We start from the raw sequence: 26,789 nt of genomic DNA, 5'->3' as shown, positions 1-26,789 counted from the left end.
GAAAACTAATGATAACAATAAAAATCTTATAAATAGTAACAGAAAGGAATAATAATAAAACTGAGAGTTGACTTATTAGAAACAATGGAGGCCAAATGCAGTAGAACACCATCTTTAAAGTGCTTAGGAAGGAGAGCTTTGGGGAAAGCTGGGAATCAAGAATTCTACATCCAGCAGAAATATCCCACAGGAATGAATGCCACATGAAGATTATTTTAGATTTTAAAAGTGAGAAAGGACCAGATGCGGTAGCTCACACCTGTAATCCCAGCATTTTGGGAGGCCACACGGCAGGTGGATCACTTGAAGCCAGGAGTTTTGAGACCAACCTGCCTGAAACCCTGTCTCTATTAAAAAAATTAAATTTAAAAGAGAAAGAATTTGCTGCCAGCTACCCTCCACTAGTAGAAATGCTGAAGTAAATTCTTTGGGATGAAGGGAAATGATATACCAAGTCAAACTCCTGTTTTCAAAAAGGAATGAAGGGAAACCTTGTCTTTTTTTATCCTCTATATTTGTTTCAAATGTATATGATGTTGAAAGCAAAAAAAAAAAAAAGTAACATTGGGTGATTTATATGTAGATATAATACATATGGCAACTATATCAGAAAGGACTGGGACGGGCAGGTAAATAGAATCATTTGGTGACAAGTTTTTTACATTTTTCATAAATTGTATGATATTAACTCTAAGTAGACTCTGAAAATGTAAAGGTATATTTCAGTTCTTAGAACAGACACTTAAAAAAAAAAGACAAAAAAACATAAGGACATAAACCTAAAATGCAATAGAGAAATTATATTGGAATCTTAAAAATATTAAATTACTCCAAAGGACGAAAGGACGGACAGAGTAATAAAAAGCAGTAATTGAAAGATCTAAATGTAGACATATTGATAATTACATCTGGCCAGGTCCAGTGGCTTATGCCTGTAATCCTAGCACTTTGGGAGGCCAAGGCAGGAGGATCCTTTAAGCCCAAGAGTTTGAGACAAGCCCAGGCAACATAGCAAGACCTTATCTCTATAAATTAAAAAATATATATACATATTAGAAAAACATAATTACATGAATTGTGTATATACAGAACACTCCAATTAAAAGGCTAAAAATAAGCATGTGAAAGCTGGAGTAGTCATATTAATCAGGTAAGTAAACTTTGAGACTAGGAATAGTAGTAACAGAGGTAAACAAGGATGTTTCCCACCGGGTGCGGTGGCTTAAGCCTGTAATCCCAGCACTTTGGGAGGCCGAGGCGGGCGGATCACGAGATCAGGAGATCGAGGCCATCCTGGCTAACACAGTGAAACCCTGTCTCTACTAAAAATACAAAAAATTAGCCGGTCCTGGCGGCAGGCACTACTTAGGAGGCTGAGGCAGGAGAATGGCGCGAACCCGGGAGGCGGAGCTTGCAGTGAGCTAAGATCCCACTACTGCACTCTAGCCTGGGCAACAGTGCGAGACTCTGTCTCAAAAAAAAAAAAGGGATGTTTCAGAAAGATAAAAGGGTCAAGTAAACAACGAAGTACTGGAATCAGACCTTCAAAATAGATAAAAACAAAATTTGATGGGATTAAAGGATCTCCTCATCATAGAGAAGTCCACAACCATAATTGGAAGTTTGAATACCTGTCTCAATAATTGACAGAAGTAGTAGATTAAAACTACCAGTAAGGACATAGAAGATCAGAGTAATACTGTAATACCACCCACCTTGACATAATTGGCATTTATAGAACACAAAATCCAATAATTATAGAATATGCATTCTTTTCCAGTATACATTCAGCAAGATAGACCATATATATGGTGGACCATAAAATAAGCTTCAAAAGATTGAAATCTTAGACTTTGTTCTTTGATCATAATAGAATTAGAAATCAATAACAAAAAATCTGGGAAGTTCTCTGATCACAATAGAATTAGAAATCTATAGCAAAAAAAAAAAAATCTGGAAAGTCCCCAAATATTGGGAAATTAAATAAAATACTACTAAATTAAAAATTCATTAAACTTTTTTTTGTTACTGCTTGATTAGCTAATTGTTACAGATGATTCTCTGATTTTCTCTCTGTCTCTCTGTCTGTCTTTCTTTCTCTTTGTCTTTCTTTCTTGAGACAGAGTCTTGCTTTGTCACCCAGGTTGGAATGTAGAGGCACAATCATGTCTCACTGTAGCCTTGGCCTCCCAGACTCAGGTCTTTTTTTATCCTCTTAATTTGTTTCAAATGTATATGATGTTGAAAGCAAAAAAAAAGTAATATTGGGTGATTTATATGTAGATGTAATACATATGGCAACTATATCAGAAAGGACTGGGATAGGCAGGTAAATAGAGTCATATGGTTACAAGTTTCTTAACATTTTTCATAAATTGTATGATATTAACTCTAAGTAGAGTTAATATCTACTAGAGCTAATATCTACTCCCATGTGTAGTTCCTAAGGTCCCTCCTGCTTCAGCCTCCTGAGTAGCTGGGACCACAGGCGTACATCACTATGGCCAGCTAATTTTTAAATTATTTGTAGAGACAGTGTCTCCCTATATTGCCCAGGCTGGTCTCAAACTCCTGGGCTCAAGTGATCCTCCTGCCTCGGCCTCCCACAGTGCTGGGATTACAGGCATGAGCCACCACACCTGCCCTCTAATATTCTTTTATTAAAAAGAGAGAAAAATACACAAATAGAAGAGATTGTGACATAGAGGTGAAATTCTTTCAGTTTTGTGTGTGTTTTCCTCTTGAGTTTTTCTCCCATATTTAGGAAAAGATGAATTATAAACTCTTTATGTGCAACTTCTTTAAATATAGCATATATGAGTCTCCACTTCGTATATAGTGTCAAGCTGGTACACAAAACAGATTCTCAGAAAATAAGAAAATATTCCTCAAGTCTCTATAAATACATCTTTTATCACATGTGATTGTACTATATCAATCTCATTTTGAATCTCATTTTGAGAGATGCACTTACACTGTTTGGTATGGCGTTTTGTATTGCAGGAATGCTTTTCAGGACTAGCAGTTGCTAAGGGAAGGAAATGCTTAAGCTTGTCTGTAAACATTAACTTCAGCATATACACATTAATAATGGCTTCCCCACCTGTAACCAACCTACTTACCTGGCAGGTTTTATTTCCTAGGCTAAGGATTTTTGAGAACTCTATCATAAAACAGCTGAATTATGACCTCCTTTGGTTTTTACAATATGCAAATACAGCTAAATACTCGTTAATATTCTGCATTTAAATTCTTCTTCTTAATAAAGACATGCACTTTATTCCTGCTCCCACGTATGGTTCCTAAGGTCCCAGAGTTCAGACTTCCTTACAATTTTTAATTCTCTTCTATCTTAAACCTTTTGAGAGCTGAGCAATAAGCTTTTCATTTTCTTCAGAATCAGCTCCAGTCTCAGGATTTTGAGGCCATGTCAGTAGAGTAAGAATGTACCCTCCATGTTTTCTATCAAAAATAAAATATTAACTTGTTTAATAGTTTCAGTTTTGCCAGATGAAAATAATTCTGGTGATGGCTGCAAAACAATTTGACTGTACTTAATACCACTGAACTGTACACTTAAGAATGGTAAAGATGGTAAATATTATGTTTTCTATATTTCACCATGATTTTTTAAAAGTTTAAACAAGGCCGGGCATGGTGGCTGACGCCTGTAATCCCAGCACTTTGGGAGGCTGAGACGGGCGGATCACTAGGTCAAGGAGATCGAGACCATCCTGGCTAACACAGTGAAACCCCGTCTCTACTAAAAATACACAAAAATTAGCCAGGCGTGGTGGTGGGTGCCTGTAGTCCCAGCTACTCAGGAGGCTGGGGCAGGAAAATGGCATGAACCTGGGAGGCAGAGCTTGCAGTGAGCCAAGATCCTGCCACTGCATTCCAGCCTGGGCGACAGAGTGAGACTCAGTCTCAAAAAAAAAAAAAAAAAAAAAAAAAAAAAAAGTTTAAACAAGACAGGAGGATCGCCTGAGCCCAGGAGTGCAAGACCAGCCTGGGCAACAAAATGAGATCCCATCTTTACAAAAAAAATTTAAAAATCAGCAGGGTGTGATTGTGTGCTCCTGTGGCCCCAGCTACATGGAAGCGTCAGTGAGCCATGTTTTTGCCACTGCACTCCAGCCTGGCTCTGGCTTAAAAAAAAGGCGGGGGGAGTGACGGGGTAAGAAAAGAGTCAAGAAGACCTTGAATCTTTTTTTTTTTTTTTTTTAATGAAAATGGCATTTGTTCCAGAGGCAGAGTAGCCTCCAAATTAGTGGAATGCCAGATGGAGATGTGCGGTGGGGTGGGATGGGGAGAAAGGTGTTGAAGCAACTCAATCATGCTACTACTAATAGTTCCTCTTGGGTTGAGACTTAGGATGGTATTAAATTCAATTGTTTTCTGTTGTTTTTATACCCGTGTGTGCTCTTGATATTATACTGAGTTGGCGTAGTTGCTTGCAGTCAGTAGATAAGAATAGTAATGGGATAATATGTATGAAAAATATTGACAGCACAATACTTTTCTGTTTCATGGAGTTCAGACATAACTTGGGAGAAATAAAGATAGGTAGTCAATGTCTATCCAGCACATCCTAAAATTTATGTTCATTGTTGTAGAAAAATGTATATAATCTAAGTTCCCATAGTTTCAGGAGAAAACAAATTTTAAATTAAACTTTCTGTATTTTTGCTCCATACCCCAAGATTTTACATACCTACATCTAACTATAGCCTCTTCAAGTACTCCTATTGTTTGAAAACAGAAAACTTTAAAATGGAAAAGTGGGCTCCTCCTTTTGTCCTTTCTTACTTGAATTTTCTATTTTGAAAAGAATAATAGGGGAGAATTTCACAGGGCTCTAATTTATTTGACCCCTCTTTTTCCTGTTTTCCTATTATGACTTTAATAATATACTTTTATTTGAAAATATTTCTAGGAGTCACTTTTTTGGGGAGAAGAATTAGTATGCAGTTTTGTTATAGGCACCTCAGTTAGATCATAGTAATAATGGTGATATAAGAGAAAAACAATTCTGACTCTTATAAAATTATCAGAAGGGAAATTTTCCAGTTTATTAAAACAGAAAGGACAGTTGGTTTGGTTTAGTCATCAAAATAAACTCTGACTAACTAGATTCCCAAGTTCTATATTGTGCTTGAATTTTCCATTGGGAATGAAACATTCCACTGCCCTTTTTACTGTTTAACTTAAGCTGCAGTGAACACTCAGAGAATGGCCCTGTGGCTGAGCTGCTTATTTTTTTTTTTTAATCTATTCATTTTATACTTTCAGACAGATTTTTCCCTGGGGTGAAACAAAGGTTAACTGAAATTTCCTCTGTTGTGTACCTGAACGAATCAGCAGTTCGAGAAGGAAATCCCATTGATGGGCCAAGAGAGTGACAGGCTCTATTTAAAGAATTCCCCCGACTGTGTGGTAGACCAGCCATGCCATGAATTTAACTGTTCCTGTGGTCCCCATACTTGTACCCACCAAAAAAAAAGAGAGAGAGAGAAAGCGACTTTGTTCTGCAAACGTTGGCCTAAGCTTTGAAAACCATGAGCCATTGAGTTTTGTGAATTCAAGTTAGACAGTAACAGAGGCCAAGACTCTAAGCGAACAATATCTGAAAAGGAAGTGCACAAAAACAGGTAGAAACTGTTTAACTGTTTTATTTCTCTGTGTATATACATATTTATGTGTGTTTATACACACAAAAAAATACCTTTTTTGCATTTTATGTAGCCAGTCCTAATTACATTTGATCAATAGTGTTTGTTAAATTTTTTTAAATATGTAACAAATATGAAGGTTTTTCTTGTTTTTACAGCTTTTTTGCTCCATAAAAGTATTCTGGTTTTTATCAGGACATATTATATGCATTGGAAATGAAAGTCAACACGGTGTGAGTTTAAATGGTTAAAAAAAAAATGGATTTTTATATTACCTCTGCAGGAGCTTCTGTTAGGACCAGCTCATGTATTTTGTATTTTTTCTGTATAAGGGAAACTGCTTTAAATATGAAAAGATGGTATCTTAAGTTGGATTAAACATCCGTAATTCATGTGTATTTAACCTCAGGACTTGTGAGCCTTGTTGAAAAATCCAGCTTTAAACCTTCCCTGTAGGCCTCAATAGTGCATACTGCATTGGGATTATAAATAGTCAGTCTGTTTCTGGAGTGTAGGTTAGTATGTATTCCCAGGAGGCATGAACTATTTACATTTCTAACAAATGTTTCACATATGTTGCTGATTCATATTTCTATGTACAAATTTAGGCTTTAATTTTTTTAATTTCCTTTTTTATTAGAAGTTTTGTTATAAAAAGTTTCTTAAGTGTTTCATTCTTTCTAGCATGGGTGGCTTAAGGAGATTGGGGGGGAGCGTTTCATTTATTTATATAGAGATTTTGATGTTTTGAAAGACAATAGAATTAATAGAGAAAATTGTCCAGATATCCAGCGCTTGGATTTTTGTTTGAGAAGTTTGAGGAAGCAGATGCCATTTGAGTTGGTTTCTATGGAAAAATTTATCTTAGAGATGATGTAGGTCTATATTTATGTTCACAAATGAGAAATTGAAGCTGAGAGAAAATGTTTAATACATAATTACTCAATATGTCTTGGAAGAACCTAGGTTTTTATTCATACCTGGTGTTTCTTTATAAACTGCCTCTCTTTTATCTTGAGATGGTATTTTCGAAATTATTTCTCTTTCTCATTTTCTTCTACCATTTCCTGACATTTTCTTGTCTTTTGTTCTATTCTTCTTCGTCTCTTATTTTTCTATATTGGTTGTACTGTAAATAGGTTGCTAGCAACATACCTTAGGAGCAGGCTTTTGGGGAATGGGTCTAAGTATTCCATTTGACCTATAATAGGCTATATTGTTGTTTTGGAATATAATTTTGAAAAAATCAAATTTATGTTTATCCTGCTAGTTGATCAAGCTATAAATCAATCAATACTTACTAGTTGCTGCTTATATAAATAGAAGAGTTAACCAGTGACTCAGACAAATGACAATTGACTATTAAAGATTTTTTTAAATTGGCATATGTTTAGGAAAATCACTTGTTTCTTCAAAATTTATTCATTAAGCAGTATTTTTTGAGCACTTACTATGTGACAAACACCACACAGGTGATAGAGATACAACAGAGAGGAAGATGGAACTGGTTCCTGTCTCCTTACATCCTGGTGTAATTATATAATAAAAGTTAACCACAAGTAGAAACTTGGGGCATTATTTTTGTAAAATCTCAGTCAAGTTTCTCTCTACATAGAAGACTAGTATAACTTCAGATACCATCATTCATATCCATATCAGAATATAGTCCTATGTTAAAAGTAGAAAGATGCAATTTTAAACATGTTTTCCCATTAGTAATTGTCATGTGGTACATGATGAAATGATATTGTTGAAATGAGTACCAGTAATTTTATTATTAGAGAAAGTCAGAACACTATTAATAAAATAATTTAGGGAGATTATATAGCATATTGGTTAAGAGCATGGTTTGGATGTAAACATGGGTTTGAGCCCTCTAGTCTGCCACTGAGAAGATTTTTGGTATTAAATCAATTATTATTCATATTTTTATGAATTCATAAACCTCACCTGTTCTCATCTGTGAAATAAAATTGTAATACCTACCTTTATAAGATTGTTATGAGAGTTAAATTAGAAATACAGGCTGGGCATAGTGGCTTATGCCTATAATTCCAGCACTTTGGGAGGCCAGGGTGGATCACTTGAAATGAGGAGCATGAGACCAGCCTGGGCAACATGGTGGAACCCCATCTCTACTAAAAACACAAAAATTAGCTAAGTGTGCTTGAATTCTCAGCTACTCGGGAGGCCAAGGCACAAGAATTTGCTTGAGTCCGGGAGTCTGAGGCTGCAGTGAGCCAAGATCACACCACTACACTCCAGCCTAGGCAAATGAGTGAGACCCTGTCTCAAAAAAAAAAAAAAAAAAGAAAGAAAGAAGGAAAGAAAAGAAAAATACATAAATGTTTAACTTAGTACCTGGCACAGAATAAGCTCTTTATATGTATTAGCTGTTTTTATGTCCTATATTCTTTTTTTATTAATTTAATCTTGATTCTCTTTTTCCCTCCCTCCCTCCCCCCCATTCCCTCCCTCCCTCCCCGCTTCCCTTGGTCCCTCCCTTCCCCTTCCCTCCCTCCCTCCCCCTCCCCCTTCCCTCCCTCCCTCCCCCTCCCCCCCTCCCCTTCCCTCCCTCCCTCCCTCCTTCCCTCCCTCCCTCCCCTCTCCCTCCCTCCCTCCCCCCTTCCCTCCCTCCCTCCCCCTCCCTCCCTCCCTCCCCCTCTCCTTCCCTCCCTCCCTCCCTCCCTCCCTCCCTTCCTCTCTGCCATTGTTGAAACAGAGCCTCTCTCTTTCATCCAGGCTGAAGTGCAGTGGTGTAATTACTGCCCACTGCAACCTCTGCCTCCCGGGCTCTAGCAGTCCTACTGCCTCAGCCTCCCAAGTAGCTAGGACTACAGGCATGAGCCACCATGCCCAGCCATGATTTTCTTTCTCTAGAAAAGTCTGTTAGTGGGGATTTGAACATTCTTTATGTATTATACATATTTTCTTTGAGGTGTCATACATTAAAATCAATTTCTTCAAAAATCAGGATGAGCATTTGTACAAAAGTATACAATCAACTAGGATGAGGTTTTTTTAAAGTTGTTTTCCTTTTAACATAAAGTTTTATGTAATAATTTCCAATCCCTCATGCCTTCTTGCTTCCTTTCTGGCAATCTCAACTTCAAATCAGTAATAGTTATTATAGGTCCATTGGTACCTATAATAACAAAGCGACTTTGTTCTGCAAACGTTGGCCTAAGCTTTGAAAACCATGAGCCATTGAGTTTTATGAATTCAAGTTAGACGGTAACAGAGGCCAAGACTCTAAGCAAGCAATATCTGAAAAGGAAGTACACAAAAACAGGTAGAAACTGTTTAACTGTTTTATTTCTCTGTGTGTATACATATTTATGTGTTTTTACACACAAAAAAGTACCTTTTTTGCATTTTATGTAGCTAGTCCTAATTACTATTATATACTTATTATAGGTACATTTATGTAGCTAGTCCTAATTACATTTGATCAATGGTGTTAAATTTTTTTAAAATATGTAACAAATGTGAAGGTTTTTCTTGTTTTTACAGCTTTTTTGCTCCATAAAAGTATTCTGGTTTTTATCAGGACATATTATATGTATTAGAAATGAAAGTCAGCACAGTGTGAGTTTAAATGGTTAAAAAAAAAAACATTTAACCATTTGGACTTAAAGACCTTCTGTCAATATTCTCTCTAGAGGCTGGGTGCAGTGGCTCATGCCTGTAATCCAAGCAGTTTGGAAGGCTGAGGTAGGTGGATGGCTTGAGCCCAAAAATTTGAGACCAGCCTGGGCATCATAGCAAAACCCCATATAACACAAAAATATAAAAAATTAGCCAAGCATGGTGGTACACACCTGTGGTCCCAGCTACTCGGGAGGCTGAGGTGGGAGGATTGCTTGAGCCCAGGAGGTTGAGCCTGCAATGAGGCATGATTGCACCACTACACTCCAGCCTGGGTGACATTGTGAGACTTTGTCTCGAAAAAAAAAAAAAAAATCTATCTATCTATATATATAGATAGATAGATTTTTTTTTTTTTGGAGCTAAATTGAAACTCAAGTAGCTTTGGGGGCTTGTTATCCATCTAATATACAAATTCTTCCTTCTATACCAAGTCATGTCTTGCCATAATAGAAGGTAGAACTTTTAAGGAGATAGGGTACCACATTATGGTGAATGAATATTTCTTTTGTGGTCAAAATCATCAAACATTTGTCTATATTTACTGCCCCTGAATTCTCTCCTTCAGTTCTCTTTTTAGTCCAGCCAGGTTTTCGCATCACCATTCCATCCAAACTTCTCTTAATAGGATCACCAGTGACTTTCCTAATAAATTCAAGGGTCAGTTCTCAGTCTTTTTCTTACCTGCCCTATTGGTGGCATTTACCATAATCGATAACACCTCTTCTTTGATAGATACATTGTGTTTAGTTGGTTACGAGGCACTGACCTAATGCCCCACCAAGTTTCCTCTCACCTCACTGGTTACTCCTAAATTCTTGCTCACGTTCTATCCTTTCTCTACACTCAAACCCTTGGTACTCTCGCCCAGTCCTGTTCTAAATACCATCTCCATGCCATAATTGACAAATTTTATTTCCAGTTCAGATATGTCTCTGAAACTTAAGACTCATAATCCAGTATCCAATGGCATACTCCACATCTTCATTTGAATATTTTAATACTATTGCTAATCCAGCCTGTCCAAACTAAATTCATCTTTCCCTCAAAACATGTTCCTCTGCATTTTTTAGTTGCAGTAATTATCATTTTAGTTGCTGAGGCCAAAAACCTGGTAGTCATCTTTTACTGTGTTCTTCTTTTACTTTTTTTTTTTTTTTCTGAGATGGAGTCTCGCTCTGTCGCCCAGGCTGGAGTGCAGTGGTGTGGTCTCGGGTCACTGCAACCTCTGCCTCCTGGGTTCAAGCAATTCTCCTGCATCAGCCTCCCAAGTAGCTGGGATTACAGGCGCCTGCCACCACACCTGGCTAATTTTTTGTATTTTTAGTAGAGACAGTGTTTCACCATGTTGGCCCGGCTGGTCTCGAACTACTGACCTCGTGATCTGCCCGCCTCGGCCTCCTAAAGTGCTGGGATTACAGGCATGAGTCACCACGCCTGGCCTCTTTTACTTTCATATCCAGTTCTTCAACAAATCTTATTAGCTTTACCTCCAGATTATATTCAGAATTCCTCTACTTCTCAGCATACCCACTACTCCACCCTGGTCAGAGGTACTATCTTTTTTGGACTGAATTATTGCAGTAACATTCTAACTGATCTCCTTGCTTCTATACTTGCCCTTCCCATCTATTTTTTCTTCTCAGTGGAGTGATTCTTTGAGTTATAAGTCAAATCATATTACTCTTACGTGTTTTTGTTTCACTCAGAGTAAAAGTCAAAATCCTTATAATGGCCTACAAAGCCCTTCATAAACTAATACCTCTGTACTCTTATCTTCACATTCCCTTCATTTTCTGCACTCTAGCCATACTGGCCTGTCTCCGATTCCTTAAACACATCAGGAATATTTTTGCCTTAAGAACTTTGCTTTGGCTATGCCTACTGCCTAGAATGCTCTTACCGCAGAAGTACATGGCTAATTCTTCCATCTCCTTTAAGTTGTTGCTTAAATGTCAGTGAAGGGTATTCTGTCTACCCTATGTAAAATTGTAACCCGTACCCAATTTCCATTACCCTGCTCTACTTTTTCTTTTTTCCAAAGCTCTTATGCCTCTCTAATGTACATCATTTACATATTTAATATGTTTGGTTTTTAATTGTTTCACTTTCCCACTAGACTATAAGTTCTATCAAGGAAAGCAATGTCTATTTTGTTCATTGATATGTATATCCCAAGCATCTAGAATAGTGCTTGCAAATGATAGTAACTGAGTTAATATTTGTTGAATAATAAACGAATGGTAAATATTGGGAATAATTGTAATGTTTAGTTTAACCCTGAATATACCGTCAGGTTTATTGGACCCAATTTTAGTTTGAAAATTTTTTTTTTATTTTGAGTGTTTCTAACTATTTGTAAGAATTGAGGCCAGGTGCAGTGGCTCATGCCTGTAATCCCAGCACTTTTGGAGACCAAGGTGGGTGAATCACTTAAGCCCAGGAGTTCAAGACCAGCCTGGGCAACGTAGCAAATCCCCATCTGTACAAAAAATACTAAAGTTAGCCAAGTGTGGTGGCATGTCGCAGTAGTACCAGCTACTTGGAGGGCTGAGATGGGAGGATTGTTTGCACCCGGGAGGCGGACGGAGGTTGCAGTGAGTTGAGATGGGGCTGTTGTACTCCAGCCAGAGCGACAGAGTGAGACTCTGTCTCCAAAAAAAAGGAATTGATAGTACATACTTTGATTCTTTCTTAAACGTCTTCCAAAGACTAGAGAAGAGTTTTACTTTTCTTCACAATAAAACTAATTCTGTTACAGAATTACTGTGTGGGTACATTGGACCCTTTTATAAATCTAAGATACTTCATGGCCTCCTGCCATATCTTGAAAAGCTATACTGTTTCATCATCCTAGGAATAATTTTATCATTACTTATTCATTATTTCCAGTTGTACTGAAAAAGACTAAATTATTAATTTTTTAAAAAAACAGAAGAATGATGAAATTGCCTAGAAGGATAATGCAGGAGTGACATGAATCATCACTGTTACATCATCCTTCACTTTTATTATTGTGCTGCCTAAAGTATTGCATTATCTTTCAAGAATGTGCAATAGAAGTCTGGAGACACACTGTCTTTATAATCTTCTTTCACTTTCATTGAACAAGGCTGAGAATTCACAATTTTATATTTTCCACCCAAAATGGCAAATAGGAAATTGACAAAACATGTTTTCACAATTTTTAGATGAATCAGAAGATGAATGCAAAGAAACAGGTAGTCTAGGTACTAGAACCTAATGATGTAATGAACTTCATCTTTTAAGTAATTCTCAGACTACGATTTTTCAGTGGATATTGGTAGATGTTTTTTCTAAAACTCAAGAACTGATGAGTGAATGATGTATTTCTGTGTAAAAAAAAAAAGCAGAGTATTCTCATAGTTACTCATTCAACAGAACATTGTTCATCACACAATATATGACAGGAATCTGAATCATCCTGCTTTGATAAGGACATGTGATTTTTTTTTATATTTTTTGATATTTGTGCATCAAAATTTACTTCATCTGGTTTCTATCAAATGGGCAAATGCTGTAGACAGGTATATATGCAGGGGCGATTAGAAGGAAATAGATGATATAGAAATGAAAAATTTTTTTTCAATTGATCATTCTGATTGTTGCTTATGAATCTAAAAGTGAAAATGTTTTACAGTTTTTTTGTTTTTGTTTTTGTTTTTTTGAGACGGAATTTTGCTTTTTGAGATGGAGTTTTCTCTTGTTGCCCAGGCTGGAGTGCAATGGTGCAATCTTGGCTCACCGCAACCTTCACCTCCTGGGTTCCAGTGATTCTCCTGCCTCAGCCTCCCGAGTAGCTAGGATTACAGGCATGTGCCACCATACCCGGCTAATTTTGTATTTTTAGTAGAGACGTGGTTTCTCCATGTTGGTCAGGCTGGTCTCGAACTCCCAACCTCAAGTGATCCGCCTGCCTTGGCCTCCCAAACTGCTGGGATTACAGGCGTGAGCCACTGCGCCTGGCCATGTTTTACAGTTATTAAGCAAAGAAGAAATATATTTAAAATCTGCTATGAGTATTTTTAAACAGATGTAGTCTAGGTTCATGCATGATAATTGATGAGTAGTTGCATTCCACATGTTGCATATTTCAGGTATATTTATGGAATAATATGCGTTTGCTGTCTTTATAGTCTCATTAAAATGTCTTATAAAATTATTTTTCATTATCTCTTTATTCTTCTATAAATTGTGAAATGACTTAGTTTATTAAAAGGTCCCATTGGACCCAGATAGTGAATGGTGAAAACTATTTTCCTAGTATAAAGGAGCAGGAATATAATGAAAAGGCACTAGAGATGTGAAGATGACTAAACTTGGAGAGATGAAGTACTGGTGGCTGGTAGGGTAGTAGGTAGACTTTTTAGGCCAAGTAAATGAAACAACTAAACTGCTATTAAATTCAGAAAAATTAAAATGTTGTGTAAGAAGAAAAATAATGTACTTCATTCACTACATAGTCATTATATAAATTGAATATAAATTTAACCTGAGGATGGAGGGAGAAGAAAATCAGATAGGGTGTTATAAGATAATTAAATCCTCTTTTATTATGAATTTAGAAATTAGATAGATAAATCCATTTAAAAAAAAACAGAATGAACATGATTTAGAAATATTCAAGTAAATACCAAAAGAAATAGCAAGAGGTGTTAAGTGGTTGCCTCTTGGGAATGGGAGCTGGCATAAGGAGGAGAGAACTGGTATTGTTTCTTACATGGTATTTTAGTATTTTTAGAGTTTTTAAAAACCATGTGTATTGCTTTGATAAAAATTAATAGTAAAATATGAAACTGGATTTAGAGAGAATCTCGCTGGTATGTATCAAATGAAATTGAAGGCACAGGGAAAACAACAGTCTTAGATCTCAGGTGATGAACAACTGTAATGACTGGAAGGGGGAACCAAAGTACTGGCTTGGAAAGACATTTTAAAGGAATATAATGTGGAATTTTAAGACCTATTCCGATTGGACAATGGGAGTGAAATATTAGGTTAAGGTGCAAACAAACCTGTTTTGAGGCACTCATAACAATAGGGGAGAAGGTATTTATGCCCATTTCAAGTGGAGTTGGAATGGTAGGTTGTGCTTTGGATATGTTATAGCTTGCCATGAATGTAATATAAACATTTGTGATATATCCTGTAAACAGTTTGAAGTGTGAGCCTGAACATGTTTGATCTAAGGTCTGGAGGAAGATGTGAAGCAAATCTGACCTAAAAAAAATTATAGGAAAAAAGCAAATTGTTTTGGATTTGTTTCACCAAGGAGCAAGTAAGCAGAGAACCAGACACTGGAGAAAAAAAGGAGTCAGGAAGTAGACAAGGAAATGTTAAAAGAAATAATAGGATAACTGAAAGAATGTAGCTTCCAGATTGCTAGCTATCAGCAGATAGATAGAAACTTTTATACAGCCTTTAAATCTTCCCTAGAAACCTTTTTAAAAGTAGCTTCTTGATTAGATTTAAATGGGTTTTATTTATGCTTGTCATTTTACAGATATTGTAAATATACATATGGTATATTTTCTTTTTGCCTTTCGTGGACAGTTGGAGGTGGGGAACAGGCATCCATAGTCGGTATATTTAAAGGAAGAAAAAACAACTTCCATAATCTTGTTATATTGACTGTTTCTGTTGATACATTTTCCCTTTCTTTCTTGTTTCTTAGTATGATTTGAGGGTCATTTTAAATTTCTGAATAAATATTTTGTAAGCCAGGTGGTTCACTGACTGAACGTTTGGGACAGAGGTAATGGGAGATGAGGCCTTCTCTCTCTCTCTCCATAGACAAAGGCCTTAATATGACTAATAACTTAGCGAAAGCTCTATATGACCCTCTGCTAAGCACCTGTATTTATTTCCTCTTTCTTCTTCCTCCTCTACCTCTAAAAAAAGAAATCCCCATTTCTTTTACACACATGTTAAAAATAAAAAATTGTTTCTGGTAAATTTAATATGATTTAAAATAAGATGAACATTTTGATGCTTTACTTGCAAATTCTGCTATTAAAGTGTGTTTTATTTAAACTATTGCCACTTATACAGTGAAAAATTTTAATGATTAAAACAGTTTTGTGACCAATGTTATAATTGAAAAGTATAAATTTGAGAAAACCAAGACAGAAAAAGGGAGCAGTTTCAGAAGAATGTAAGTGAATAAAGTGGCTTAGCCCTCAGGGGATTTGAATGTGGCATTGTGTGTATTTCAAAAGTTTCCGTTGAAAACAGATGCTGCTGATGAAGTTGGGAATAGTAACTTCATCTGTGGCTGTTTCAGTTGCTTATTAGAAGTGAGAAAGATCCCAAGGGGTTATCTGGTGTAGTGGAGTTAGGCTCAGGAAAGGATATGACATAAATATCTGGCAGCTTTGTCTGTGTGGTCTTTAATCCATAAACACTGGTTAGGTACAAGCATGATTATCTGTAAACATGCAATTATCTTATTTCATGTGGATTCTGTTTCTACCACAGTGTTATTTCAGTAATGGCAGGGTTGTTTTTTGAAGTCCATTTTAATTCTTAAGAACTGGTTATTACAGAAATTGTAAGTTTTTTCCCTAAACAAAGAGAACTGTCTTACTGAATTTTTATTATATAATGATAGTTCATTAAATTATTTACTGGCTTATGTGCCCCAGTTCAGAACAGTACTTATTCATACAGTTGTCCATGTGAATGTTTCCTTTTTTGCTTTTTCTTTTCAATTTTATTTTCTGATATTATTCATAGTATACAAGTTATTCTGATAACTGGATAGATAAAATAGATATGGTCTCAGTCCATAGAGCACTTTGATATAGAGAGGTAAATAAAATATTTATTGACATAGCCCGTAATACAGAGTTTAAAAGTGCCCAGGATCCTTGAAAATACAGATAAGATGCTTTCAGACTATGACTGAAGGAGAATTTACTTCTACTACTAGAGGGAATTCAAAGGAGATAGAAATGTTATTTAATTAATTAATTCAGTAAATATGAATACCTATGGTAACTAAGCAATCATGCTTTGATGTTTGGAAGATATTAAGATAGAAATTACACAGTTAAGTCCAGATATTACAAAGTTGTGAGTGATCATCACTGCTTTTGAAGGGGTACCAGATAAGACTTCAGTGGAGGTGAGTAGGGACTTGATGGCCATATCCCAATTCCAAGTGGATGAATTGGGGGTGAATTCAGGTGTTCCAGAGAATAAATGTATAGGCATAGCTGCAGAGAACAACAGGAAACTGGGGAAATTATTAGGCATAGCTGGAACATTGGGACCAGGAAAATGAAGCAAGAGAAACAAGTAAAGGCCAAATCATGAAAGGCACATTGTATAGTATACAAAGGAATTTTATGTGTATCCTGTAGGCAGCAAGGGACCATTCAGGGCAGAATGTATTCACATTTATATTTTAGAAATTACTTAAGTAGCAGTGGAATGAAAAGCAGTGTGTGATAATAGAAATAGTCAGAAGATATTTCATAATCTGGGTAAGATATTAAGTGGTGCTGAGCTAAAATCGTGGCATTGAGGCTATTTTGGATACCCTATTTATAGTATTTGATATGAAAAGTGAGAGAGAACCTGAGTTGAGCTTTCTGGTTTGGAAAACAGACTATGGTGCAAGTCATTGAGATAGAAGACATACAAGGAAGGAAAGTAGGGGTTTTGTTTTTGTATCTTTAAGGAAGAGAAAATAATTCCATTTTAGTGAATATGAGTTTGAAATACCTGTGAGACATCCAAGAAAAGACATGGCTAGAGAAGCAAATTTGGTAGTTCTTACTATGGGCATATATGACATAATCTGGGAGAAAAGTTATAGAAGAAAACGGGTAAAGTATGGAGTATACCAAGTAACTAGTGAAGAGGAAACCACAAAGGGGGACAAGAGATAGGAAAGCATTTTGTTCTATCAGCCAAGAGAATTGTAAATGCCTCCTAGAGGTCAAGTGAGAAAACTGCTGAATATTATCTATTTACTTTAGGTTGGTGCAAAAGTAGTTGTGGTTTTTGCCATTACTTTCAAAGGCATAAACCACAATTACTTTTGCACCAGCCTAAATACATTGATTTTGAGGAGCTGAGCCTTAAAAGATATTCAAAGTTTGCAATCATGAAAATTGTACTGGGTTGGGTGGAAAATTGGGCAAAAAGGTAGACAGTGTTGGAGATCAAGGGAATGCCATGAGCAAAAGTACAGAACTGGAAAAGCACATTACAGACATGACCTTTTGTTTTAAAATATTACAAATGTAAAAAAGATGTATAAAAAGAAAGTGTGGACAATAAGTTTTATGCTATTACTTTTATGGTATAACTGCCCAAATACTTAAGTTAACTGGTGGGAGAGTTATTTACAACCTTTTCTACTTTTCCTTTTTTCTTTTTTTTCCTTAACATTTCACTATGTTTTAGAGCATTGAAAGAATGCCATCTCAGATCAGGGAGAGTTTTGGTTTCATGATGCAAGTACAGGAATAGATATTGAGAAAGTCCAAAGTTTTGGTTCCTTAAGGATTACAGGTATATACCAGCTATTGTTTCTTTCTTTTTTTTCCCCAATCTCTAACCATGAGCTTACAGTCTATAATGTATGGACACACAGATTATTTGGGGATAGAACAGTTGCTAACAGACCTACACACTTAGTTTTACTTACTTACTTTATTTATTTATCGCGAAGGTTGTCATGCGCTGTCATCCAGGCTGCTGGCACGCAGTGGCGGCAGTGGCACCATGTTGGCTTACTGCAGCCTCAACCTCCAGGGCTCAAGCCCTCCTCCCACCTCAGCCTCCATATTAGCTGGGACTATAGGCATGCACCACCATACCTGGCTAGTTTGTGTGTGTGTGTGTGTGTGTGTGTGTGTGTGTGTGTGTGTGTGTGTGTGTGTTTCGTAGAGATGAGGTCTCACTATGTTACCTAAGCTAGGCTCAAACAGTCCTCCCACCTTGGCCTCCCAAAGTATTGGAATTGCAGGAGTCAGCCACTGCATCTGGCCCACACTTGTTTTAGAAGCTATCTTACATATAGGAGACTGTTTTAGTGATGTAATCATCATAAATTAATTTGTTATAGGCAGAATTCAGTATTGCTTTTTAAATAGCTCATTTTCCCAAATAATATATACTTTTTGTCCTTTTTAAAAGCTTGTTGTTAATCAAATTAGCCTTCTATTGTTAAAAATTCAATTATCATGGTTATTTATTTAACACAGTCATGCTTTTTAGGTAGCATTAGATAGCACATATTATTCTACTATATGGTAAATTCTTTGAGGGCAAGCACCATGTCTAAGACATCTTTCTGTCTCGAAAAATGTCTTTTACATGAGAGAGATTCAGTAAATATTGAAAATTAACTTGACACTATTAAATGGAAACTTTTTAAGGAAAGTTGCATTTACGTTCTTAAATCACCATTAGTGGCAAATTCACCATTGATTTGTGGAATATTAAATTCTAGTTCATTGTATGCTGAATCATACATACCTACCTTTTGGTGAAATATAATAATGAGTTTTACAATTTTAGATGTAACAAATTAGGATATCTGGAAAATGTAAGGCATCTATGGCTTCCTTATAAGAAGGAGCTATATGGAAATTAGGCTGAGGAAATGATTCTTAGTCTCTGGCACCTGCGGTGTAGATAACCAACTGGATATGCTGAACTGAGCCCTCTGTCTCAATAATCTTTGGTGATCTTTGGAAATACATTTTACTAGCTACTACCTTCAGTCAGATTGTCCCTAAAGGTCATGATAACCAGCTCTGTAATTATCTGTAGCTACTCTCTTAGTAAAGGAATGATGATCTTCAGCTCTTCTAACACAGCCAAATGTAAGCAGACTAAGTATAACTAAAGCTTGGGGTGAACTAGCTTCTATCTTTCAGAAATCTAGCCCATATTCTTCCCCAGAACGTTTGAAATGTGAATGCAGTCTGATATCAGTAAATAGCTAAATTACCACTACATCTCCGACAAAATACAAGTTGCCCTTTTTTGCCCTATGTTGGAAAGCACACACATAAAAAAGTGAACATTAGTGTAAGCATAATGGACAGGGTTGCTTTGAAGACTAAATGATGTTTAAAGCAATTTATAGCCCCTGGATCACCATGCACATATAAAGATGTTTCTCATAACTACTATGCAGTAATTGTATGTATGTGTAATAAAGATAGCAGAATAGTTCCACAAATGGGGGCAAAGTGTAAAAAAATAGACTGTAGGTTATGGGTCACCCCCATGACCTAGTCACCTCTGACCAGGCCCAACCTCCAACACTGGGGATTACAATTCAACATGAGATTCGGCCAGGACATATATTCAAACTATATCAATATCATCACCAGATGAATAGCTAAACAAATTGTTATATCCATACAATGGAATACTGCTTGGTAATAAAAAAATGAACAAATTGCTAATACCCAACAACAGGGATGAATCTTAAAAATATTCAGGAGGAAATGAGACAGACACAAAATAGTACATAACGTATAATTCCATATATGTGAGGTCCTGGAAGGGGCAAAACAAATCTATCGTGAGAGAAGGCAAATCAGTGGTTGCCTCAGGTGGGGGATTGACTGCACATGTGCACAAAGTAACATTTTGGGATGATGGAAATGTTCTACATTTGATTTTTATAGTGATTACGCAGGTGTATACATTTGCCAAATTGAATCCTACTGTATTTTTACATAGGTACATTTTATTACATGTAAATTACACCTCATTAGTTTCCTTTACGGCCCTGCCTTCTGTAACTTTTTTCCTTCTCTCCCTAAAATTGAGGTATTATCCATTCTTCTGAATTTACCATAGCATTTGTTTGGCTTTCTCTTACTCCTTCTTTCTCCTTTCGTTTGTCACCTTGTCCTCTACTAAGGCTATAAGCTCTTTACATCTTTCTTTACCCTCTAGCACCTTGCTCATTTAATCTTCCAATAGATGTTTGTTAAACGGAGTTGATTTCATACAAAGAAAGAATTACCAGCTACTGCTTTGATCACGGCTCTGAAATTTGAACAGAATCACAATCCCAGTTATCAGCAAGAACAACCCTATAAAAGCAGCTATGGGTTGGTGACAGGCATTCTTAGGGCAGTCTTAATTTTACAATTCAGGGCAGTCCCATTTAACATTCTATGGCATTGGGTGGTGGACACATGGAAGATGAGTGTTCCTGGGCCGTATGGAAAGTCCTCTTTAAGGCGAATTACCTTGTGCTAGTTGCAAAGGTCTGGAAGATTTAATTCAGGTAAATTACACAATGTGACAATGTATATAATTCCAGTAATGAGAGAAAATTAGAATCAGAAATTTAGTACTAGAAGGTGCCACCATGGATGCCATTTATTCTAACCTATTGTCATACAGACCCAGAGATCTTAAGTATCCTGCCCAACACCACACAGCAAATTAGCGGCACAGTTAACTCTAGAAGCCAGATTTCTATCAAGTACCATACCCAGAATTTAACAAGTTGGAGAATTTGCTGTTTGTGGAAGTTCTGAGGAGTTGCCCTAGACAAAGCTTTCCTTGGGGTGAGATTTTGAGTTTAGACACAAACAGAATAGGTAAAGATCAAGGGCAGGAAGCTGCTGTCATTACTAGGTTCAAATCAAAACTGGAACCTTGGAGCCATGGCAGGGACAAGAATTGCCTTATGTGTTCCTGGTGATGTCTTTGCTTCATATACCACTTGAGAAATACTGACTTTATCTATTGTTGAAACTTAGTTTGTATACTTGTTGATGAATTTTCTATAGTAAGAATATGAATATGCTATAACTTTTTGAGGAGTTGTTAGTACAGTTGACCCTTAAACAACACGGGTTCGAACTTCATAGGTCTGCCTATAAGCAGCTTTTTCTCAACCAAAAATGGATTGAAAATACAGTTTTCATAGGCTGTGAAACCCACGTATATAGAGGGCCAACTTTTTATATGTGCAGGTTCCACAGGGCTGACGGGAACTTGAGTGTGCAAGGATTTGGTTCTACCAGGGTAGTCTGGGAACCAATCCCTCATATATACTGAGGGACAACTGTACACAAGAATATTTTTGAATCCCACAGGATTGTTAAAACAATCTGAATAGAGTCGATCTCCCTCCTTCAAACCTTCCTTTTTCACTGTTTTCTGTTTATGTGTAAATTTGGAGAGTGGTAACAGTTGCCATTTTGCATTTCATTGGTTTTATATTTCATTTTTTAAGAACAATTTTAAGTCAGTCTTATAGTTAACATAATTTCAAGTGGTCATTTTGAATTTTAATGATGAAAGACATTGAGATACAAAAAGCAGCTTTGAAAGTTGTAGCAAAGCATGCTTCATACGTGGATCCTTTGAATGAAAGAATAATAGCATGGATGGTTGATGAAGGAATAGAAGCTGCTGCTATTTAATGTATTCTTCACTCTCAGTACATGGATACAGCCTCCAAATGTTACAAAGAAAATAATCATCAGCACAGCATCTCTGCATACCTGTGGATTGGTCTTTTTGTAAAGCAGCCTCATGGTTTTCTTAGGAAAGTTTTTTATTTAAAAATATATCTCTAGACACTTACTCCTGGTAGGCCTGGGAAAATGTAGATTACTTCATGTCTCTTCAAAAGCCTTTCAAAGAAACAAGTCAAGCTTGATTTGTGTTTTTGAGATAGAGGAAAGTAGTAAGGTAGGAGGACAGAGGAAATTTTAGCTTTAAAGGGAGAAAAAGATCTTTCAGTCCTTTTGTCAACACTTTAGTTTCTGCATTAGTCATAGGTCCCTTCCCCCTTGGCCATGGGTGGACCAAAGGAATAGCAGCCATTTGCACGTTTGTGAAAGGACAGTGGAAAGAAAAGAAAATAGCTGATACAAGAAAATGTGGGAGATTATTTCCCCCACTAGGTTTTTACAGTTGTATTTTTAGATTAATCAGTGGTTTCTGGATATTTGGCCTCCTTTTTTTTCTTTTATTTTGCTGTTTTTGATGTTATAAAATACAGTGCTAAGAACCTAACCCTATTAGTGAGATATTATTCAGAGTCTAATTTTTTTATTGTTATAATGAAAGTCACATAGAATGCAAAGCTAGTGGACACAGTTAATACTCATATTTGGTAGAAATACTTTTCCTCTACCAAGCTGAGTTCAAATTGTGGGCCTGCAAGTTAACTGATACTGGACAGGTTAACTGGAGAAAAGATAAGGTTTATTCACACTTGAAGGAGCACTCAATATCAGTAACTCTGAAGAAGAGTTTAGAGGGTTATAGAAGTAAGGGGTTATGCCTCTTGCTGTGGCACACCACAGATGCCAGCACTTTGGGAGGCTGAAGTGGGTGGATCACTTGAGCTCAGGAGTTTGAGACCAGCCTGGGTGACATGGTGAAACCCTGTCTCTACCAAAAAAATTATAAAAATTAGCCTAGCGTGGTGGCAAGTTCCTGTAGTCCCAGCTACTCAGGAGGCTGATGTGGGAGGATTGCTTAAGCCTGGGAGGCGGAGGTTGCAGTGAGCCAAAATGGTACCACTGTACTCCAGTCTTGGCAACAGAGCAAGACTCTGCCTCCAAAAAAAACAAGAAGTAAGGGGCTATATACCAACTTAACAAGAGGGGGTAGTTTATGGAGTCAAAGGACAGAAAGATCTCATTTACACAATTTTTTTGTTATGTCTCAGTGCCCAGTGTCAGTCATCTCCCTCCTGTGGATCCTCCTGGAGGTGTGGGAGGGTTGTGACAGCTGCCTCAGTAAAGCTCTGCTTTAGTCAGATAAAAGAAGTTAAGATTTCATTCTGCATCTGCTGTTGTATTTTTGGGCCCTTCACTGATTTTTTTTTTGTTTTAATATTTGTATGTAGTCTGATGCTTTTCAATGTATTTTCACATACCTCATTTTATTCTCACAGGACTTTTTAGGCAGACAGGGCAAATACTATTATCCCATTTCACAGGTCAGAAAACTGAGACTCAGAGAGGTTAAGTATTTGTCCAGGGCCACATAATTAATAACAGAGCCAAAATAAGAATTTCAGGTATTCAACATTTCTCAGTGTACCTTTGGGGTCCAATCTGAGTACTCATAAATTGTGTAATCTATTGTCAATCTATAAGTCCGTTAAAAGTGCCACAGTTAAGTAATATTTTATTTGTTTTGTAGGAGAAGATGGTATAAACTGGTTCATCAGTGACAAAGACATTGAGGTAAAATCAAATTGTTTTTAAAATTCAGAATAATAATTTCCTTTGCTTCATAGTTTATTATGATAACTTTTGGAACATTAATAAGTTTAAGTGGCTTATAAGAAAACATTTGATTTTAGCATATGAGTGATTTAACTCTTCAGAAACTTGGTTCAGCCTTGAGTTTTGTCAGTGAGTTAATAGCTGTAATCATCCAGTCCCCTTTCCCTTTCTGTTTCTCTCCTGCGGTGAGTCCTCTCAGCCCATATGGCCTGGTACCACTAAAAAGATCAACACCGGAAATAACTGCTTCTTCAGTGTAAGGAAATGGTTAGTCTATTTTTAGGATGTGGCAGGTGTTTGTCTTTGTCGATTATTAGCCTTAATTGTGGCAGATGCTACAAAAAGAGAATAATTTTATAACTTGGTTTTGGGAGATAGCTAGATTGTACTTACGTGTGGTCCACTTGGCCAGTTCAGCAAAATAACAAATAAAAGATGAAAACTTTTTTAAAGATGGAATTCTACCAAACAAGCTAAAGCATGGTTGGGATTTACAGTTCCTCTTTAGATATTCCATATGATATGCATTGTTGGTATTCTCTTACAAGATCCTAGATTTAGATTAGAATATGGGACAGTTAGAATTGGGTCACTCTGTAGGCAGAATGGATCTTAAAAGGATTCCAGTGGAAAGAAATTATCTCATTCCTTTATTTCTATAAAGGAAGACTGGATTATCAGTCTTTTATTATCATCCAGTCTTGTAGGCAGTAACCCTGTGCTGTTCAAAAGAATGGATATATTGGGTAGCTGTACTAACTTTACAAAAGACAAAGTCATAAAAACACCATTCCCTAACTCAAAATTTAAGCAGCCCTCTCATTCAGAAAAACATGGTGTACATTCAGTTATAGAAATCAGCAGTGGCTGGCCGGGCGTGGTGGCTCACACCTGTAATCCCAACACTTTGGGAGGCTGAGGTGGGTGGATCACCTGAGGTCAGGAGTTTGAAATCAGACTGGGCAACATGGCGAAACTCCTTCTCTACTGAAAATACAAAAATTAGCCAGGTGTGGTAGCAGGCGCCTGTAGTCCCAGCTACTCGGAAGGCTGAGGCAGGAGAATCGCTTGAACCCAGGGAGGTAGAGGTTGCAGTGAGTCGAGATTACGCCACTTCACTCCAGCCTGGGCAAAAGAATGAAACTCCGTCTCAAAAAAAAAAAAGAAAGAAAGAAAAGAAGTCAGCAGTGGCTTTGACTGAATGCTACCGCGGTGTCTAAGTGATGCATGTCAGTACCCCTGCTCGATCTGAAACATAAGTAGAGAAAGATTAAAAAAAAAAAAATCACATGGAGAAGTATAAAAGACTCAGCAGGCGGGAGGGGCAGACAAAAAGCAGTAGAGTTACCTTTATGGCACCTCCTTTTATGTTTTTCTACTTCTTTTTTTTTTTTTTTTTTTTTTTTTGAGATGAAGTTTCGCTCTTGTTGCCCAGGCTGGAGTACAATGGCACAATCTCGGCTCACCACATCCTCCGCCTCCCAGGCGCAAGCGATTCTCCTGCCTCAGCCTCCCAAGTAGCTGGGATTACAGACCTGTGCCACCACGCCCAGCTAGTTTTGTATTTTTAGTAGAGATGGGGTTTCTCCATGTTGGTCAGGCTGGTTTTGAACTCCCGACCTCGGGCGATCCGCCCACCTCGGCCTCCGAAAGTGCTGGGATTACAGGCATGAGCCACCACGCCCGACCTCTACCTCTTATTAAGAGAACAAGAGAGATCATAAAGTTCCCCTGTGGCTAGGTTCTAAGTTGAACAGATATAACTAATAATTCTCTTGCTTTATCAAGGTAATGGAACTGACTTGAAGCTTGATGTATCTTTATTTGCTTATAGTTGTCTTTAACAAGAGTAGTAGATGGCTTTTATTTAGCAGTGAAACAATTTTTTTAATTCTTGATTTTTTTTTTCCCTTAGGCCCAGATAGCTAATAACCGAACACCTGGAAGATGGACCCAGCGGTACTATTCAGCCAACAAAAACATTATCTGTAGAAATTGTGACAAACGTGGCCATTTATCAAAAAACTGCCCCTTACCACGAGTACGTGAAATATGCTTTGCTTCTTTCCACATTTGTAAACTCAAAATCTCAAGGGTGAGGCTGGGCGCGGTGGCTCATGCCTGTAATCCCAGCACTTTGGGAAGCCGAGGCAGGTGGATCATGAGGTCAGGAGATTGAGACCATCCTAGCTAACATGGTGAAAAACCCCGTCTCTACCAAAAATATACAAAAAATTAGCCGGGCGTGATGGCGGGTGCCTGTAGTCCCAGCTACTTGGGAGGCTGAGGCAGGAGAATGGTGTGAACCCGGGAGATGGAGCTTGCGGTAACAGAGATCACACCATTGCACTCCAGCCTGGGTGACAAAGTGAGACTCTGTCTCAAAAAAAAAAAAAAAAAAAAAAATCTCAAGTGTGAAACCCTATAACCTTAGAATTCAAATCTTTTTATAGTATGTGTGTTAAATTTCATGTAGCTTACAGCCTAGTGTAGGAGAAATAATAATAAATTTGGAGTCAGAAAAATGTGGAATCAATTTTAACTTATCATTACTAGTTGTATGGGCAAATCATTTAACCCTCTATGCTTCTTGTTTTCTTGTCTATAAAATGAAAAGATTGAATCAGATGATTCCTGAGACCCCTTTCACTTCTAAACCTTCTACTTCATAAGATAGCTTATTTCAATGTGAGATAATTTTTATCGTTAGAAAATTATAATTTGGGGCATTTTTAAATGTTTATTAATGTAAGTTACGTTAAGCAGGTACATCAACCTTTGGAACAACACAGAACTGAAGATCTTAGACGTTTCCTGACCAGATAATTAGCTCTTAACAAACATTTCTTCCATTCCTCCTTCCTCTTCCAAATGACTGCTTTTCAAATAGTTCAGACACCTCTTATGCTCCTTTTTTGTTCTTGCTTCTCCAGTCAAAACAGCTTCTTCTGTATCTGTTCCTCCTATGACTTAGCTTCTAGATATCCTCCTCATTCTACTTTCCCTCTTACATACCTTTCATTTTGTCAATATTCCTATAAGAAGAGGCATAAGGAATATATGCCAGCTGCTAGTATGTACAGACTAAGCCTTTTTGGCAAACAATATACATACAGTGTTTTGGACATTTTGTTTGATTTTTACAGTTGTGCCCAGGATTCTACCTTTATTGGGATCTCAAATTAGAAATGATTTTTTATGGGAT

At 37.0% G+C, this 26,789-nt stretch overlaps 1 protein-coding gene across 13 annotated transcripts in view; it reads left to right on the top strand.

Moving 5' to 3' along the window:
• ZCCHC7 (zinc finger CCHC-type containing 7) overlaps positions 1-26,789 on the top strand; it is a 238,958-nt gene that overhangs the window by 158,753 nt on the left and 53,416 nt on the right. For all 13 annotated transcript variants that reach the window (XM_054657807.2, XM_016960374.4, XM_016960379.4 and 10 more), the window contains 2 exons: positions 23,499-23,542; positions 25,500-25,625. In XM_054657807.2, coding sequence (XP_054513782.1) covers positions 23,499-23,542; positions 25,500-25,625 — 170 coding nt within the window. The remainder of the gene's footprint in view (positions 1-23,498; positions 23,543-25,499; positions 25,626-26,789) is intronic.

This window comes from Pan troglodytes, chromosome 11 (genome assembly GCF_028858775.2).
Source record: "Pan troglodytes isolate AG18354 chromosome 11, NHGRI_mPanTro3-v2.0_pri, whole genome shotgun sequence".
In the NCBI taxonomy this organism is placed as follows: Eukaryota; Metazoa; Chordata; class Mammalia; order Primates; family Hominidae; genus Pan; species Pan troglodytes.
The sequence above is the reverse complement of the archived record's forward strand: the minus strand, read 5'-3'. Positions and strand labels throughout refer to the sequence as shown.